Here is a 17119-nt window from a genome sequence, read left to right on the forward strand (position 1 = left end):
TGTAGAGCACAGTAGGAGCCCTCACTATGGAGCTTAATTCAGACTATTGCTCTTCATAAGCTATGGAAGCTTCCTACTTTATGTATAGGCTGTACATTTGGGGTCGTAAACCAGTTTATTTTTAAGCTGTACCTTTATCTCACAGAAGCAGTTTCCAAAGTTTTTATTTAATCTTAACATTATTAGCTATCCCCTTGCATTAGTCAATCAACAGTATAGTGCTTACAGCCTCTCGGTGTTACACCCAACAGTGTTATATGCAAACCTAAACAAATTTTTTATGTGGTAAAATAAAAGCTTTAACATATTAACTTGCAAGACTGAAAATATTTTTAACACATCCGTGCTAAATAAGTTTATCTAGAGCCAAACTGTGACTATAAACCTCTCATAAGGAAAAACCAGCGGACCACTTATTATAATCAAAACAAGTGAGTGATGTACAATGTATCATCAGATGAATGCGTAACGTGAAACAAATGTCACAATAACAGCAATAAATGTCATAAATTTGTGTTTCCAAAAAATGTCATAAATGTATAGAAAAAATGTGTAAAAAAACTTCATGTGAAAGTCTATTACAAAAACCAGTGAGTTCAAATAATACGATAGCCCACTCTGTTATCTTCCAAACAATCAAAGCAAAAGTAAAAGCAAAAATGTGTCCATTTAACAATGATTCCGTGAATAAAAATGTGACTATAAACATCTCATAAGGAAAAACCAGTGGACCACTTATTATAATCAAAACCCCTCCGGTTACGTCACACCTTCAGTCTCATTGAGTCTTTTTAGACTGACCGGCCGGCTTTTGAATTTCGTATTTATTTATTCAAGCGCTATTTTTATTCAATAAAATATCTCAATTTACTACACCACGGGAGTATTGCTTTTTCTCTTTTGACTTGGAATGGGAGTCCGACATAAAGATATTGGCAGATCTTGTGGAGATCAAGACGGAGGATAGGACGGCGAACGGCTGCCCGCATCTTGGTGTTGTACATGGTCTTTAAACATCTTCGGTCCGGTGAGTTTTTGCGTTCTTTCCTCCTCATCACGGAATCATTGTTAAATGAACACATTTTTACTTTTGCTTTGATTGGATTGTTTGGAAGATAACAGAGTGGGATATCGTATTATTTGAACTCACTGGTTTTTGTAATAGACTTTCACATGAAGTTTTTTTACACATTTTTTCTATACATTTATGACATTTTTTGGAAACACAAATTTATGACATTTATTGCTGTTATTGTGACATTTGTTTCACGTTACGCATTCATCTCATGATACATTGTACATCGCACACTTGTTTTGATTATAATAAGTGGTCCACTGGTTTTTCCTTTATGAGATGTTTATAGTCACAATTTGGCTTTAGATAAACTTATTTAGCATGGATGTGTTGAAAATAATTTCACTCTTGCAAAGTGAATATGTTAAAGCTTTTATTTTACCACATAAAAAATGTATTTAGGTTTGCATATAACACTGTTGGGTGTAACACCGAGAGGCTGTAAGCGCTATACTGTTGATTGACTAACCTTTAGGGCTCACTGCCTGAGTTTTAGCAGCTTCTAGCTAGTCCGGTTTTTCTTCTTTTTTTTGTCCATAAGCGCAGGTCTCTTGTCTTTCATTTATCCCCTTGCAATGTAGGGTGGATTCACGCTGTGGCAGTAAACTGCATGTTATTGAGATGCATACTGACCCATGCCTCTCTGTATGTTGTATTTTGGTACCATTTTGAATGGCACCTCAATGCACATATTTTTCTAATGCACTAAGAAGCACATATGTGAACCTTCTGTGCTTTGTAGTGCACTTTGTTGGAAAACAAGGTGCAGGTAAATTACAATTTGCTTTGCTTTGTGTTGGCAGCCTATTCAAAACACTTGAACACTCTGCCACAGTCTTAATTTGCCCATAATGAAAAGCATCTAAAGTAAGAATTAGCTAGGAAAATCATGTATTGATATTGTGGGTCACCTGCACTCCATACAGCTTTGTGACCTTCAGAGAATAGTGCTGCTCACAGTGATTACACAGATGGGGAGCCATGTGGGACTTCAAAGTTAAAAGGAAAATCACCAGCACTCATGAGATAAGAACATAAATCCTTATTCGGTTTGTTGAAAAATTGTCATGTGTCATAAAAGTCAATGTTTCAGGACCATGCAGGGTCCCTTCTGCAGAGCGACATAGTAAAATGGAAACATTTTACTTTGAGCCATAACATGTTGTTACATAAAGATCTCGCTTATGTGTTCTTTTAATCAGCAGACTTTAATGGTTATGTTTTGGGGTAAATATCTGGGGCAGCACTAATTACGTAAACGTTGTGTTAGAAAGACATTTGTTCCTAATTAAAACCTGGAAGTAAATATATGTATTAAAATCTGCTGCCAAATTAAAGCCCCATCTATCCCAAGTACTGAATAAATGCTAAATGTGACATCAGGGTCCCCTCCTTTTTGTTCTCTAATGGTGGAAGAGGGCAGTCCTTACTTCTGCACTGAAAGGTGCTCGGGTCTCGACTGTGGATCCATCAGGATCTATGCTCAGAGGAAGTGGACTGAATGGCAGTAATTAAACATTGAAGACTGAGGACATGCAGTGACAGAAAAGTTCTGCATAGGACAGCAGTGGTTTGAATTTGAGTATTACAGCAAAATCTTCATTTTTTATTTTTTAATTAACTGGTAATTTTTGTTGCCTTTTTATGTTGGCTAATTTGAGCCCGGCTTTAATTTTTCTAAAGACAAAATGCATTATCAGTGTACAGCAAGAATAAATATTTTTTTTCGTTAAGTTTTGGTTGATTTCTGAGCTTGTGAAAAGTTTAGTGAGAATATGATATGTTAACAAGCCACCGTTAATATTTCACAATAGTGAAAAGGGGCTTGCACAATCTGCATGCAGTAGGTGGGTCCATCAACAATCTATTTGCGGCTAATCCAGTATTATTACTCCTAAATTACATGATTGTATGTAATGTTGTTTGAACCAGCTGTTGACCTTATTTTGTTTTGGCTGGCTTAGGAACATGGGGCGGTTTGCATGACCAAATGTGATCATTATTGGCCTCCAAGCATCGTGGTTTCCTTGATTTTACTGATTATAAAGGCATTGTTAAGATAAATATGCTAAGCTATTTTATTTTAATGTGCATGTTTGTGAGTAAAAGTAAATTTCAGATGGTCAGCCTGCAGCACATATTCTGTCTATTATATCGCTTACATTCTGCATCACAGGAGCTGTGGGGTTTCCTTTTTGAAACTTCCATTCATACCTAAAAATAAATTTTAAAAAAGTTTGACTTTATTTCTTGTTCACTTTGACCTTCTTTGGAGGCACTCCATGATTTACCAGGCCATGAGGAAGACATATTTTCTTTTTGAACTTGGAGCCTGTCCATTGCAGTTTCTCTGCTCAGTACACCTCAGGGAGCTCCAAATTGGGAATATTTTCATGCAATCACGATTCTATTTGGAAAGTACTTCTACAATGTTCCAAATGGGGTGTGCTTTTCAGTGTCAGTCACACAAATGGGGATATATTAGGAATGTGTAGTTTCCTTTAACAGAAATATATGAATTCCTAGTTGTGATCATTACACTGGGGAACACATTTTTGTTGCATTGATACCAGCACTTGTTCTTACCTAATTTGAGGGTGCTAAATTCAAATCTGAAGTTAGTTTTTCTCTGTAAGCTCTAGATATTTTGCGAGTCAACATTTTAATGTTTTGCAAAATGTTGATACCTCTCACAATATGACATGGTCTATCTGAAGAATTTATTGTCACGCAGTCTTAAAATTAGGCTTAAACAACCGTCTTGGCAAAGATATTCTTTATGTATTCACAAATACATGTAGGCGCATCACAATATGCATAGCATTTTGAAAAAAGGCAAAATATGTATTGCCACTTGTCAAATCTGAAACATTTATTTGTTATCGTCAAATATAGTATGCACTAATTATTTTTACTTTTCATTAACATATTTTCAACATAAAGATGATAGGCGATTCAGAATAACTGATAAGGATGGGATGCCGAGTTCAAATATGTCCTATTCAGGCAAGAATTTGTGCTTGTAGCTGTGGCATTTGTGGACTTTCTCAGCACAATCTAGTTTGATGCTCCAGCAGTAGTCTGCCATCATATTTTTGTCCCATCGCCCTTGATAGCGCTGTTCCATCGTCATGTGGTCTCCCTGTTCATCACTAACGGCCCCAAGGTTCTCTGGTAATTGATCAAGGTGACTATTCAGGAAGTTTAAGCTTGACACTCGTGTTGCACCCATGATTGCGAACAGCCAACAGCATTATAGTAACGAGAACCTCATAGTTATCTGCCTTTTTGTTACCAAGAAAGCTTTGTATAACTGCCACAAAAGACAGCCATGCTGCCTTCTCCTTGTCATTCATCTTCCTGACAAATTTCCCTTCACGCACAAGGGCACGGATTTGAGGTTCATCGAACACACTTGTTTTGATCTTCTCGAAAGACAAACATGAAAAGCAGATATGTTGAAAACAATCACCATCAGTACTTAATGCCTCCCATGAAATGTTTCATCAAGAAAATCAGATAAATCAGATACATCTCTATAATCCAAAATTAATTAAAAAAAAAGAAAGAATTTTGATGTTTGTAAAAACAAAATAGCCCAATTAGTCTAAGGTTAAAGTACATGTAAGCCTAGTTCTCAAGCTATGCCTATGGTAAATAGCAATGGGTGTCCTTTTTTTGCAGAAATCAAATTGCATGAAAACTAAAGCATGTAGATTAAAGCCAATTTCACAATTGAAATCTGCATTTAAAAAATACTTGGAATCAGTTCAAAAATCTCATGCAACAGAAAATAAGAAATAAGTTGTTCCCCTGTGTTTATTGGTTTGCAGCTGACATGTTTTCATTGATTTTATTGATATAAATGCATTGTTAAGAGGAATTTAGCTAAGCTGTTTTATTTTAATGTCCATGTTTTTTTTTAAGTAAATAAGAGTAAATGTAGATGTTCGGCCTTTGGCACATATCCTGTCTATTGTATTGCTTACAGTCTGCATCACAGAAACTGTAGTGTTACCCTTTTGAGACTCTCATTCACACCTGAACACAGCAGGGAGAATTTGTAAATGTGTTTTAAGGTTATTTGGTTTAATGCTGATTATGTTCCTTAATCTTGGCAGGATGTTAAATGACTTTAAAGCTTAAAGTTGATGCGTGCATTATTTCTTTATTTAGCACAGTACTTAGTCAGCCACAATGTACTTGCTCAGTTTCATCTAATATATTTGCTCTCAGGAAAGCCTCTCATTGTTTCTCTGTTGTGCTTTATGTAATACACGTATCATGTAGAATAATGTACTTGTACTTTGTTTTACCACCAAGTGGAATTCTGCCTGTTAAAGTTTCTGTATAATTTTTCTACATACGATTTATTATCTAATATTACTCCATAAATGTGTAAAATCTTTTTTAATGATGTATAGGTTCTTTGGTCCATATGTTTTTCATATATTTTTGTGTTTGGGCTCATTTTATTTACAGAGATTGCCAAAGAAATATGTTGTTCTCTTGTTACATTACATGCTATTATTATTTGTTATTTTCAAGACATCTTGGTGGAATAATTGTTTTCTTAATGAATCCATCATTATTTTTCTCTTTCAAAGATTTTATTAATTTTATACCATAAAACATCCATATACAAAACATACATTAACATCTATAGTCTGCAAGGATAAACCACAAGGTGTCTGCAAGGTACCACCCTGCTGACCCTCCCCACCGTACCACCTCTTAACAAGACAATACAGTACACCCACTAAACTAAACAAACAAAACGACAAGACTAGAATAATAAAAATAAATAAATAAAAATCGTTATTTTTCAGTCATATCCCAGTACAGGTCTCTTAGGCAACAGACAAGTCAGCCAGGATTTCTCTTTAAAGCTCAAATTAAGCCAAAACTTTTTGATAGTGTGGGGATGGGTTAGCCTATCTGTCAGAGGGGGACAACACCTGTTGAGGAGGTATTTCTGTCAGTTTTAACATGCCGTCCCCATAGAGAAGATTTATCTTCTTTTTTTGTCTGACAGAACAGTGGGGTGAAATTTCCCTCATAGGGATATGAACTGTAAAAAATATATACAGAGGATCTAAGTCTGCCTCACTGTACTCCTACTCAAAATTTTGTTTTTTATTGGTGTCCAACTCCGTTGGGGGATTTCCCCTTACTTCCTGTTCTGTTTGCCCCTATCAAATGGACAGGGAGTAGGGAGATTTGCACTCAATTTAGGTTTTGTCTTATTACTATCAAGTAGTCGGGAATTAAGGAGAAATTTCCCCAATTGGGGTGCAATAAAATGGTAAAAGAAGTTCTAAGCCCCCACCGCTCTACCAAATGCTAAAATAAAATGTAAAAAAAATGGCAAATATTGGGCTTTACTTCTTGTTCACTTGGACCTTCTTTGGATGCATTTCAATTGTTTACCCTGGCCAGGATGAAGTCTGTCAATGGCAGTTTTTTCAGCCTAATACATCTCAAAGACCTCCAATGGGAAACTCAATTTAGGCATATTTTCATGCAATCACAATTTTATTTGGAAAGTACTTCTACAATGTTCCAAGCAGGGTGTTTTTTTCATCTTCAGTGTTTAAAAAAACCTAACATGGGCATATATTCTGAATGAGTAGTTTCCTTAACAGTAATCTGGAAATATGTGAATGTGTTGTGGATTTTAGAGAAAAATATAAGCTTGGGTAATTAAGTGCTAAGACACGAATTGTTACATTAACCATTATATCTGACTTTTTCAGGGAGCCTTTTATTATCCTATCAGGTGGCCTGTCCTATGATACAGTTGGAAGAAGACCTTGCCTAACCGTCATGCATGGAAAAAGCACAGCTGTCTTAGAAATGGATTATCGAATTGTGGATTTTCTTACACTTTGTGAAACTCCCTATCCTAATGGTAAGTCTGACATAAATTCCTTTTGGAAGTGTCTGCACACTGTTCAGGGAGTATCTTTCCATGTGCACTTTGGCAAAGTAACAATTTTTTTGTTAATTAGACCTACTCTATAGTATTTGATATAATGTAGAGGAATAAGCCACAGACAGTAATCAGATGCAGTTTTAAACAAAATATGTCTAGTCCCTGACATTCATATCAATACTTTGCTTTTTACTATGTTATTAATTCAGATTCAGAAGTTAGAATATGAAAGTAGACTAAATCTGACTAGTTTCTATAGGAGACACCAAACTATTTATTCCAATGCTGTAATTTTCATAAATTAGCTGTACCATATAGTTGCATAGTTCAGTTGAAAAACACACATGCATGAACCAATAGAAAAGATTAATTGTATCCTATATCCACAGAATCTTAAACCCACAGTTGATCCAGAAGAAGGCAAACAAAGGTTATGGTGCTGGCTCTGAACAGGGAAAAAAGTCCCTTATGATCCCCTAAGGCAGTGGAATTTTCCCTGGATCAACATTCAACAATGTTAATAGTCGCAGGGGTGTGTAATTCTTAGGGCCCGACGCCCGGGGCAAGCAGTTCCAGGCTGGTAGTTTTTTTTTTCCTGCATGTAGAGCGGGGAACCCGCCACTTGTTTTGTACAAGCGATCTTGGTGATGCCGCTGAGATCCCTTGTAATAAGCCTGCAGGTCTGTCCACCGCCGCCTGCCTCTCTCCCAGCTGGCCACCTCCCTGTCGTGGTTTTTGGGGTCCCCCGCTCTTCTGGGGGACTCGGGACCATGGCAAAGTAGTTAAGGATGGAGAGCGGGGAGCAGACCGGAGACTGTCCATTCTGTGCTCTGCTCCATGTAAACACGGAGACAGGAACGCTGCACTCGCAACCCTATAATCTCAGCTGTCACAGGAGAGCCAGCACAGTACTGTGCTAAAACTCCTGTATTGAAGGTGACAGGTTCGATAAAGAGAACCTGTCACCCCCAAATGCTACCACACAGGATCTTGTTAACTTTATTGCTATCACACAGGTGCTAAGTGTAAAAAAAAACAAGAAAAAACCCCATTGATAAAAAGTAAAAAAAATAAAAATTGAAAAAAGAAGTGAAAAAAGAAAAAAGTGATACGGTAAAAAAATTATAAAAAAGTAAAAGGTAAGAAATTATTTCAAGTTAAAAAAAAATTATATGAAAAATTAAAACCAAACCTGCTTCCCCCACAAATAAATGCATGCGTAGGGCATTGTGTGTGTGTTGAGTGCTGCCCCCTTTCCACTGTGTGCCATAGTGTGGTAGCCAGGCAGCAACATTCTAACACACACACACACACACAATGTGCGCATTAAAGGGTAGGTTCACTTTTTAAAGTAATTTGGAAAAATAGAATTATTTGCTGAAATCCCCCCCCCACCCCCACCCCATACTTACCTTTTTGGCAAACAGTCCTTCCTCTCCACTGATACCGGGTGTATTATACTGAATTTTGCTTGCAAATTCAAGCACTCGTTGGTCAGCGCGGTCACCTGACCACACTTATCAATGAGAAGCACTTCTTCACAGTTAAATACGGTTTATTGTTTTTTGTATCCGGACAAGTAGATTGTCATAAGGAACAAGTAGATTGGGTCCCCGCTTTAGTCCTTGGAAAAGTCAGAGCCCAAGTCCCCTCAGAAGGAGCCCACACAGGAGTGCACCGCCATCCATGGCCCACCTGAAGTCTGATCACCATGAGGGAGGGGGAGGAGGGGGGGAGACAGAAGGCTGCAGCTGTGACACAGAACAGCGCAACCCCAAGCTTACCTTAAGTACCTGGTCCCCACGGCCCATCCGCTGTAGACCCCACATACATACCCCCGCGGAGGGAAGGCCGGACTCCATCGCCAGGATCCAGGACGAGCAGGGAATCAGAAGAAAAACACCCTCGACTGTAGTCGCGGCGTCAGGCAGGCCACGACCCCCTGTCATAAGCACCCCCCCCGGGACGAACCCGTAGGCGTCAAGGGGGACCACATGTCGCAGCCGACCCACCGTGGCAGAGTCTGCATGCGCTCGTCGGTCACCCAGGGGAGTCTACAAGCATCTACAGTCATCCAGCATGTCGCCCGGGGACACTTGCTAGAAGGAAAAACGAATCAAAGGGTAGAAAGGAAAAAAATTTCCAGAGAAATTTTTTTCGCTCCTTACTCCTGACTCTAGGCAAAAAACTGGAGACTTGTAAGCAGGTGGGGGGTTTGGCCATCAGCAGGGGCCGCCCCTAGGCTGTCTTGTCTTTTGTTATGTGCCTAGCGTCCTACTCCTGCAGGTGGCGATATACTCTACCATTCAGGATCTTCGATCTGTTGCCCTGTGTCCTTCAATGAATGGAGAGAAAAGGATTTTACGGTGAGTACAAAAATCCTATTTTTTTTATTTTATTTCCACACCCCCTGTAGCCAGTTCTAATATGTGCATCAAGCAACACATCCAGCATTTTTTTTTAATCTACAGAACTGGCTAGAACAAGCTCCTGTGGAGGTTTGCTACACATTTTCACAGCTCTTAGCATAAAGAAGCCTTTTTTTTCCCCTCCAGACACAAAAGCTGTCCCTTGTCAGTTGCAGTGAGCAAAGTGAACAGCTGCACTGTTTTACTATATACAACATTTATATATTTATACAAGGTGATCATATCCCCTTTTAATCACCTCTTCTCAAGAGAGAACAAATTCCGCTCACCTACTCTTTCCTCACTCCATGCCCTTTATTAGTTTAGATGACCTTCTCGGCACCATACTCAATTCAGCAACATCCTTTTTGTGCACTGGTGCTGAACGGCATATTCAAGATGGGGTTTTAATAACACATTCTGCAGGGGATTATGTTTCTTTCTTTCTGAAGTCTATTCCTCCTTTTATACAAGAGAGTGCTAGAAAAATTTCGTTTTGTTTAATGATTTTTATTTCTATATAACAATTGAAGTATGGCATATACAGATTTAGTAACAGTGTGGCCAATAGATCATCTTGCAAATGCATAATAGGGTTGCTGTCGTTTTTTTAAATTATAGAACATTGCAGAAGTTGTTAGCAGTTGCATTGGTGTAATTGCATAAGTTATGCCGACATTGTCACTTGTAAAGCCATCCTGTACAGCGGTATTTATTATAACAAAGATTGAACTTGATAATAACATAGGAGGATGCGGGGTCACTAGGTTATCTTTTGGTGAACGGAGCGTGTTGAAATGGCTATTGTAGAATTCAGGAAATTGTACAAACAATGCTACTGACATTCAGTTGGAGCTGAAATGTTCTAAAAATCAAGTTTACCCAATAGTGGAAATGTGTCAGATGCTTGAAAGCTAGCATGTCAAGGCCCTCGCCAGCTGTTTACTGTCATCCATTCTTTAGTAGCTGTAATCCTCTGACTTGAGACCACCTATACAGCTATTACTATTAGCTTCAGATTAGATGCTGTGGTCAAGCACTCCTGATTTTGCTTGACTTTGTTTTCTTTGTACGGAATGTAACCATAATACTCATAGTAGGAAGACAAGATTTCCTGTCGGAGCTTGTTGGATCAGTTCTTGAAGGAAGTTATATGTGATACTCTGCACTTAAACTCTCCAGCTTCTTGCTGGACACTTACTTTTTAGACTGGATTCTTACCTTACCTGTATGTTTTCATGCATGTTTTTCAGACAGTGCATGTTGCACACATGTAGATTAGCACCTTTCGAAATCCATGCACATAGGTGTGTATGAACCTGTATCATCAAAGGTGTGTGTAGTCGTCCCGTCACCACCACCTGTCCTCCCACCGGCTCATATGTCCTGTATGTATGAGTCAACAACCACTGCGCAGGGAGCAGGTATTGATACACCCGGCAACGGGGAAAACCTGCAGGTAAGTATAGATGGCTTTCTTGTGTCAGGGCTGGCTTTCTGGTTTTACCCATGTCAAGAGCATTCCACAAAATTTCTATTGATTAAAGTTAACAAAACATAAATGCAATAGGAATTTTCTTAATCAGGGGTTAATTTCTTGGATGTATATTGTTCCTTTCCTTTTTTCCCATAATGTCTTCCAGGACAGCATCATGGGATGGAATCTCCTCCCCCACACACAGGAAACACGTCACTTAAACTCCTTAAAAGACCCTCCTCTCCTCCACTCCCTCAGTCTTTTGTGTTTCCTCAGTCAAGCTGGGGAGCGCGTCACAGAATGCTGAGAGGGGCTTCCATGTGGTGATGCTGCCCGGGAAGTCTCCTTTCGTTAATGGCTGCCTATGTAGGGCAGATGGTGTAGGATTGCTAACCTGTTTGAGCCCCAGAGATTCTCCTAGCGCTGCCCAGTGCGGGCCGGGACCGGGAGGACGAAACCCCCTTGGCTGGGTCAGGGGAATCGATGGACCGCCGTTCAGAGGGGTCTGTCTGGTTCTCAGGGCCTCGGGAAAATGTTCCACGGCCAGACCGGGTGGCCGCGTACATCACTTACGGGGCGGGTGCGTCATTTCCGGGCGCCGGGCTTGTGCGTTCTAAGCCTCGTTTTCCTCGCAGGAGGAAGGGGAGGGCTTGGGCAGTGCTGAATACAGCGTGAATCTCAGTAGTGACTGAGAAGAAACGCTGGCAGGCTTCTTTTGGAGACTGCTGAGATGGATCCTGGGTTACGCTTGCAGTGACTGCAGATTCCGGTCTTCCAAGCACCAGCACGGCTCAGGTATGGAAGATGTGTACTATCTTACCTCCCTGTTACCTCTGAAATTTCTTTCCTCCACCTGGGGTCCCTTGGAGTTGGATGCTTTGGTGTTGAGGGGCACTCTAACCCTTTTTTGAGTGACAGACAGTGGTTAAATGGCTCTTTGGTTTATTTCAGGCTAAAGAAAAAACGAAGGTGGCCCCAAAGAAAAAGGGTGCAGTTTGTGCGGTGAAGTTGAGCTCTGCTTATGTTAAGGCCCTATGTCAGAAGTGCATTGAGGGTCTTCTTAGGGAGGAGTCTTCTGCAGCCAGTAGCAACCTGTTAGCTTCAGTTAAGGAGGAGTTATCTGCTACATTTCATTCCTTACGGTCTATTTTAGAGGGGTTTCGGGCTCCAGCTTCTACCTCTGTGCATTTTTCTGCTTCTGTCTTTTCTTCTCAGGGTGGGCCGACAGGATCCTTACGGCTATCTGAGCAGGAGGATCTTAGCGAGCATGGTCCTTCTCATGGTGGTTCGTCATCAGAAGAAGGGAGTGTCATAGACGATGTACCTAGCTCTTCCAGGTATAAATTATCCTTAGAGGATGTGGATGAGTTACTGACTGCAATCTATAGCACGTTAGAGATCCAGGAAGAGCAGGTGCAGTTATCCAGGCACAACCTTATGTATCAGGGGTTGCAGCTTAAAAAGTCTAAATGCTTCTCGGTACATAAGGTTTTGTCAGAGACTATTCTGAAGGAGTGGGCTGAGCCTGAGAGAAAGCCTCTGAAGTCAGGAAATCTCAAGCGGAGGTTTCCTTTTGATGCGGATCCAGCCTTGGTGTGGAATAAATCTCCAAAGCTGGATGCTCCGTTAGCTAAGGTATCCAAGAAATCTGACTTAGCCTTCGAGGACATGGGGGTTTTGAGGGATACCATGGATAAGAAGATTGAGGTTCTTTTGAAAAGAGCATGGGAGTCTTCTTCAATGAACCTTAAACCTGCTCTGGCTACCACATGCATGGCCAGGAACTTGGAGTTTTGGCTCTCGCAATTTAGGACGCATCTGCTTGCAGGTACCCCGTGGGCACAGCTCTTGGAGTCACTGCCTGTACTCTTCAGGGCTGTAGGTTAAATCGCAGACGCCTCAGCAGAATCTGTACGGATGACTGCCAGATCATCGGCTCTTATTAACTCTTCCCGCCAGGCCCTGTGGTTAAAAGCATGGGAGGGAGATGCCGCCTCAAAGCTGAGGTTATGTAATCTCCCCTTTTCAGATGACTTGCTTTTTGGGGCAGAGTTAGAGAATATTCTAGAGAGAACAACTGACAAAAAAAGGCTTTTACTGAAGAGAAGTAAAAGCCTTTTCGGAAATTTTTTCGGAACCAGAAGGTTAGGCCTCAGGAAAATAAAGGGGTCAAACCCAAGAAGCATTGGACGGGACAAAAAGGTAGAGGAAGAGGGGGGGATTCTGTTTAACACACCCTCCCAGCCTCAGCCAAAACCCCAATGACTGTCTTCTTCCAGTGGGAGAAAGATTGGAGGAATTCCTCAGTGGTCGAAGATTACCTCCAACCAGTTCATACTAGACCTGATCAGGGAGAGTTACAAGTTGTCACTCTTGCTGGGGGATTTAGTGGACCATAGAGTCATTTCCAGAGTTCCGGCTCTGGAAGAACAAAGGGGGTTTTATTCTGACTTTTTTTGGTATTAAAACCCTCTGGCCAGTATCGATTGATACTAAATTTGAAGCCCCTGAACGTGGTCATAAAATACAAGAGGTTCAGGATGGAGTCAATCTTTTCTATAAAAAACATCCTGCAGCCAGGAGCATACTTGGCGTCTCTGGATTTGAGAGATGCCTATCTCCATATCCCGATACACCCAGCTTTCCAGCAGTTCCTGAGACTGTTCACCACTTCCAGTTCAGGGCTCTGCCATTTGGAGTTCAGGGCTCTGCCATTTGGTCTCTCTTCAGCGCCTCAAATTTTTTCGAAGGTGTTGGGGGAGGCCCTGGTTCCGTTACGGTTACAAGGGATAAATATAATTCCTTACCTAGACGATATCCTCCTGTCAGCACCGTCCGCCGGGCAGCTTCGGAGGGATTTAACGGTGTCCCGGAGTTGGCCTCAGGGGCTGGGATGGATTTTAAATCTTCAAAAATCCAACCTTGAACCTTCTCAGGTGATTACTTCCTTCCTCAGGAGAAGGTGGTCAAAGTCTCCTCAGCAGTCAGTCGGCTTCAGTTGAGTCGGTCGGTGTCACTAAGAGTGGTGGCGTTGGTCATGAGACTCATGACCGCTTGCCTGCCGGCGGTAAAGTGGGCTCAGTTCCACCAGAGACCTCTGCAACAGTTCTTCCTGAGGAACTGGAATCGTTCGCAGGAAGGGTTAGACGATTATTTTCCCCTCCCCCCCTCAGTAAAGAGAAGCCTGTGGTGGTGGTGGAGGACTCACCCACACCTTCAGGCGGGTCTGGAGTGGAGTTTTCAGGCCTCAATACGCTTGACTACAGATGCCAGTGCGTGGGGATGGGGAGCACATGTCGGGGAAAGTCTAGCGCAGGGTCGCTGGTCTCTAGAAGAGTCCAGAAGATCCTCCAATTGGAGAGAATTAAAGGCGGCCGCGAATGCGATCAGGTTTTTTCACAACACATTGCAGGGACACAATCTGTTGGTGCTGTCAGACAACATCACGGTGGTGGTTTATCTGAACAAACAAGGGGGCACAAGGAGTTGGCCACTTCAGCTTCTAGCCAAAGGAATATTTTCCTGGGCGGAAGTAAATCTGACGTCCTTGATTGCGGTACACCTGAAGGGTACCCACAACCTCCTGGCAGACTACATGAGTCGGCATCAGATACTGCAGGACGAATGGGTCCTGAACCAGGAAGTATTTTCACTAATATCAGAGGCATGGGGTCTTCCTGTAGTGGATATTTTTGCCACTCAGGAGAATACAAAGCTGAGGCAGTTTTTTCCCTCCAGCGGGGGGATAACACTCTGGCGGTGGATGCTCTGTCAAACCCATGCAACAGGGGGCTGATATGGGACTGGCAGTTAGTACCCTGAGGGTTCAGGTATCAGCACTCAGCAATTTTCTGCAGGTGTCGCTAGCTAAGGATCAGCTTATAGCTAGGTTCTTCAAGGCCCTTGAAAGGCTTAGACCAGTGGTGGTCTGTTCGGTTCCCCAATGGAATTTGTCAACGGTATTACAGGTTCTCACAGCCGCTCCCTTCGAACCGTTGGATGACGTCTCACTTAGGAACCTTACCTTGAAAACAGTGTTTCTGGTAGCTATTACTTCAGGCCGTGGGGTAAGTGAGCTCCAGGCCCTATCAATTAAGGAACCGTTCCTGTCTATTTTTGAGGATCATGTTGTCCTTAGGACGGACCCGGCTTTTCTACCAAAGGTCGCTTCAAGGTACAACAGGGTGCAGGAGATCATATTACCTACATTCTGTCCAAAGCCAGTGGGTAGCAGGGAATCGGGTTCAACTGTTTGGATGTCAGACCTTGTTTGCTCCAGTACTTGAAGATTTCCAGGGAATTTCGGAGATCTGACTCACTGTTTGTACTGTTCTCAGGTAAGTCCAAGGGGAAGCAGGCTTCTAAGTCCTCCTTAGCTAGGTGGTTGAGGCAGGCCATTGTGGAAGCTTATGGTGTGTTAAATGTTCCTCCTCCGTCTCTGGTGACGGCACATTCAACTAGAGCTTTAGCAACTTCCTGGGCCGACGAGCTGGTGCTACACCGGAACGGATTTGTAAGGCGGCAACATGGTCGAGTGTCTCCACCTTCGCAAAGCATTATCGCCTAGATCTTAGTTCGGCAGGAAGGTACTACAAGCTGTGGTCCCGCCCTAATTGATAAGTTCTTGGTTATCCTCTCGTGATGCTGTCCTGGAAGACGTTATGGGAAATTCAGAGTTAGGACTTACCGGTAACTCTATTTCCATTAGTCTTCCAGGACAGCAGCTGCCCGTCCATTGATGCTTGTAGTATTAATGTAATGTGGTGGCATCGCCTGTATGTGCCTTGTCTTTTTCCAGCTTGCCTTCGGTTCTCGTGATGACTGAGGGAGTGGAGGAGAGGAGGGTCTTTTAAGGAGTTTAAGTGACGTGTTTCCTGTGTGTGGGGGAGGAGATTCCATCTTGTGATGCTGTCCTGGAAGACTAATGGAAATAGAGTTACCGGTAAGTCCTAACTCTGAATTTTTTTGCTGTTCCCCCACCAAAAAAAAAAGTTTTTTGGTTTCATGGGTATTATTCCCAGTTTTCAAGACACTACCTAATGCACTGATTTGTCTGACCAATTTTCTTTTATTGAGGTTATTGAATATCAGTACAACAGGCTGCTTTATAAACAATTACTGTCAGAGGTTCACAGAAAATATAACTGCCAGTGTAGTAAAGAATCATGTTGGATGCAATGGACCACCATCAATGATGTCATTTGTGAATAGCTGGACATGTTTTCCCAAATCTGTGCTTGGCAGACTCTTTTTACACTGCATGGAATACAATTTGTTTTTGTTAAGATAAAGCCTTACTTACATTATCGCCGCATGGCAGGTTCATTCTGAGCTCTTGAGTGCATGCAAATGTACCTTAATCTCATTCCTTTTTCTTTTTCTTTATTGGATAGTAAGATTTAACATGCTGGACCTTCATACATCCAGTTTCCTGCTATGTTCTATTTTATTTGTGTTTTATTGTACACCCTACTTAAAGGGTATATAGTAAACAAATAACAAATTGCAAGGTAAAGGGCACATGGGCACATTAAATACAGTAGATACGGAAAATAAATTGTATTGATGGTGGAGATGTCATTGAAATGCTGCAGATTTCTTTCATGTAGTGTGGAGTTGACCAAGAAAAGTTTGCTTTTGGGAGAATATAACCAAGTGCATTTCACAAGCTATGGTGTTGATGCATGAAAACTGCGTATACAGGAAAATGTCTTGTTGCCTGTAGAAAAGAGTCATTATTTTTTTTTTGTCTTGGACTGCATAAGATCTACGAATAGCCCTTGGTTTTTGCCGGTTCCATTTGCTCCATTTTAAAATAGCACTCTTGTGACCACCATTGAAACCTCTGCAGAGTCAGTGCTGCCTATTGTATCCTTCCTCTGCAGACCTCAGCCGTGGAAGGATACAAAGGGGACCTCTCTACAACTCCAAATTGTATAGCTGTAAATGTAAAGAGATTGTAAAATCAGACATGTGACCAGCTTAAGATGATTAAAGACGTATGTGCCCATATATTGCCTTTACGTTCCCTGGGCAGCCAGAAAAAAAAACAGACTCTCCTTTATCACTTCAAATACACAGCAGGAGCATGACACAAGACCTTGTGTTATTGGAGTCTTGCACATAAGTCTTGTAAATATTACATAGCAAATGAACAGGAATCACTAGCACTCAGTGGAAAATGTTCAAATGATAGTCCATTTAATCGGACATGTCGCAATAAC

The 17119-nt window shown here is 41.5% G+C and overlaps 1 protein-coding gene across 3 annotated transcripts in view; it reads left to right on the forward strand.

The window, feature by feature from the left end:
• The window catches only part of STXBP5 (syntaxin binding protein 5), a 321945-nt gene that overhangs the window by 240133 nt on the left and 64693 nt on the right, over positions 1-17119 (forward strand). For all 3 annotated transcript variants that reach the window (XM_018557367.1, XM_018557369.1, XM_018557370.1), the window contains exon 10: positions 6832-6986. In XM_018557367.1, coding sequence (XP_018412869.1) covers positions 6832-6986 — 155 coding nt within the window. The remainder of the gene's footprint in view (positions 1-6831; positions 6987-17119) is intronic.

This window comes from Nanorana parkeri, unplaced genomic scaffold, assembly GCF_000935625.1.
Source record: "Nanorana parkeri isolate BGI_ZX_2015 unplaced genomic scaffold, ASM93562v1 scaffold281, whole genome shotgun sequence".
Lineage (NCBI taxonomy): Eukaryota > Metazoa > Chordata > Amphibia > Anura > Dicroglossidae > Nanorana > Nanorana parkeri.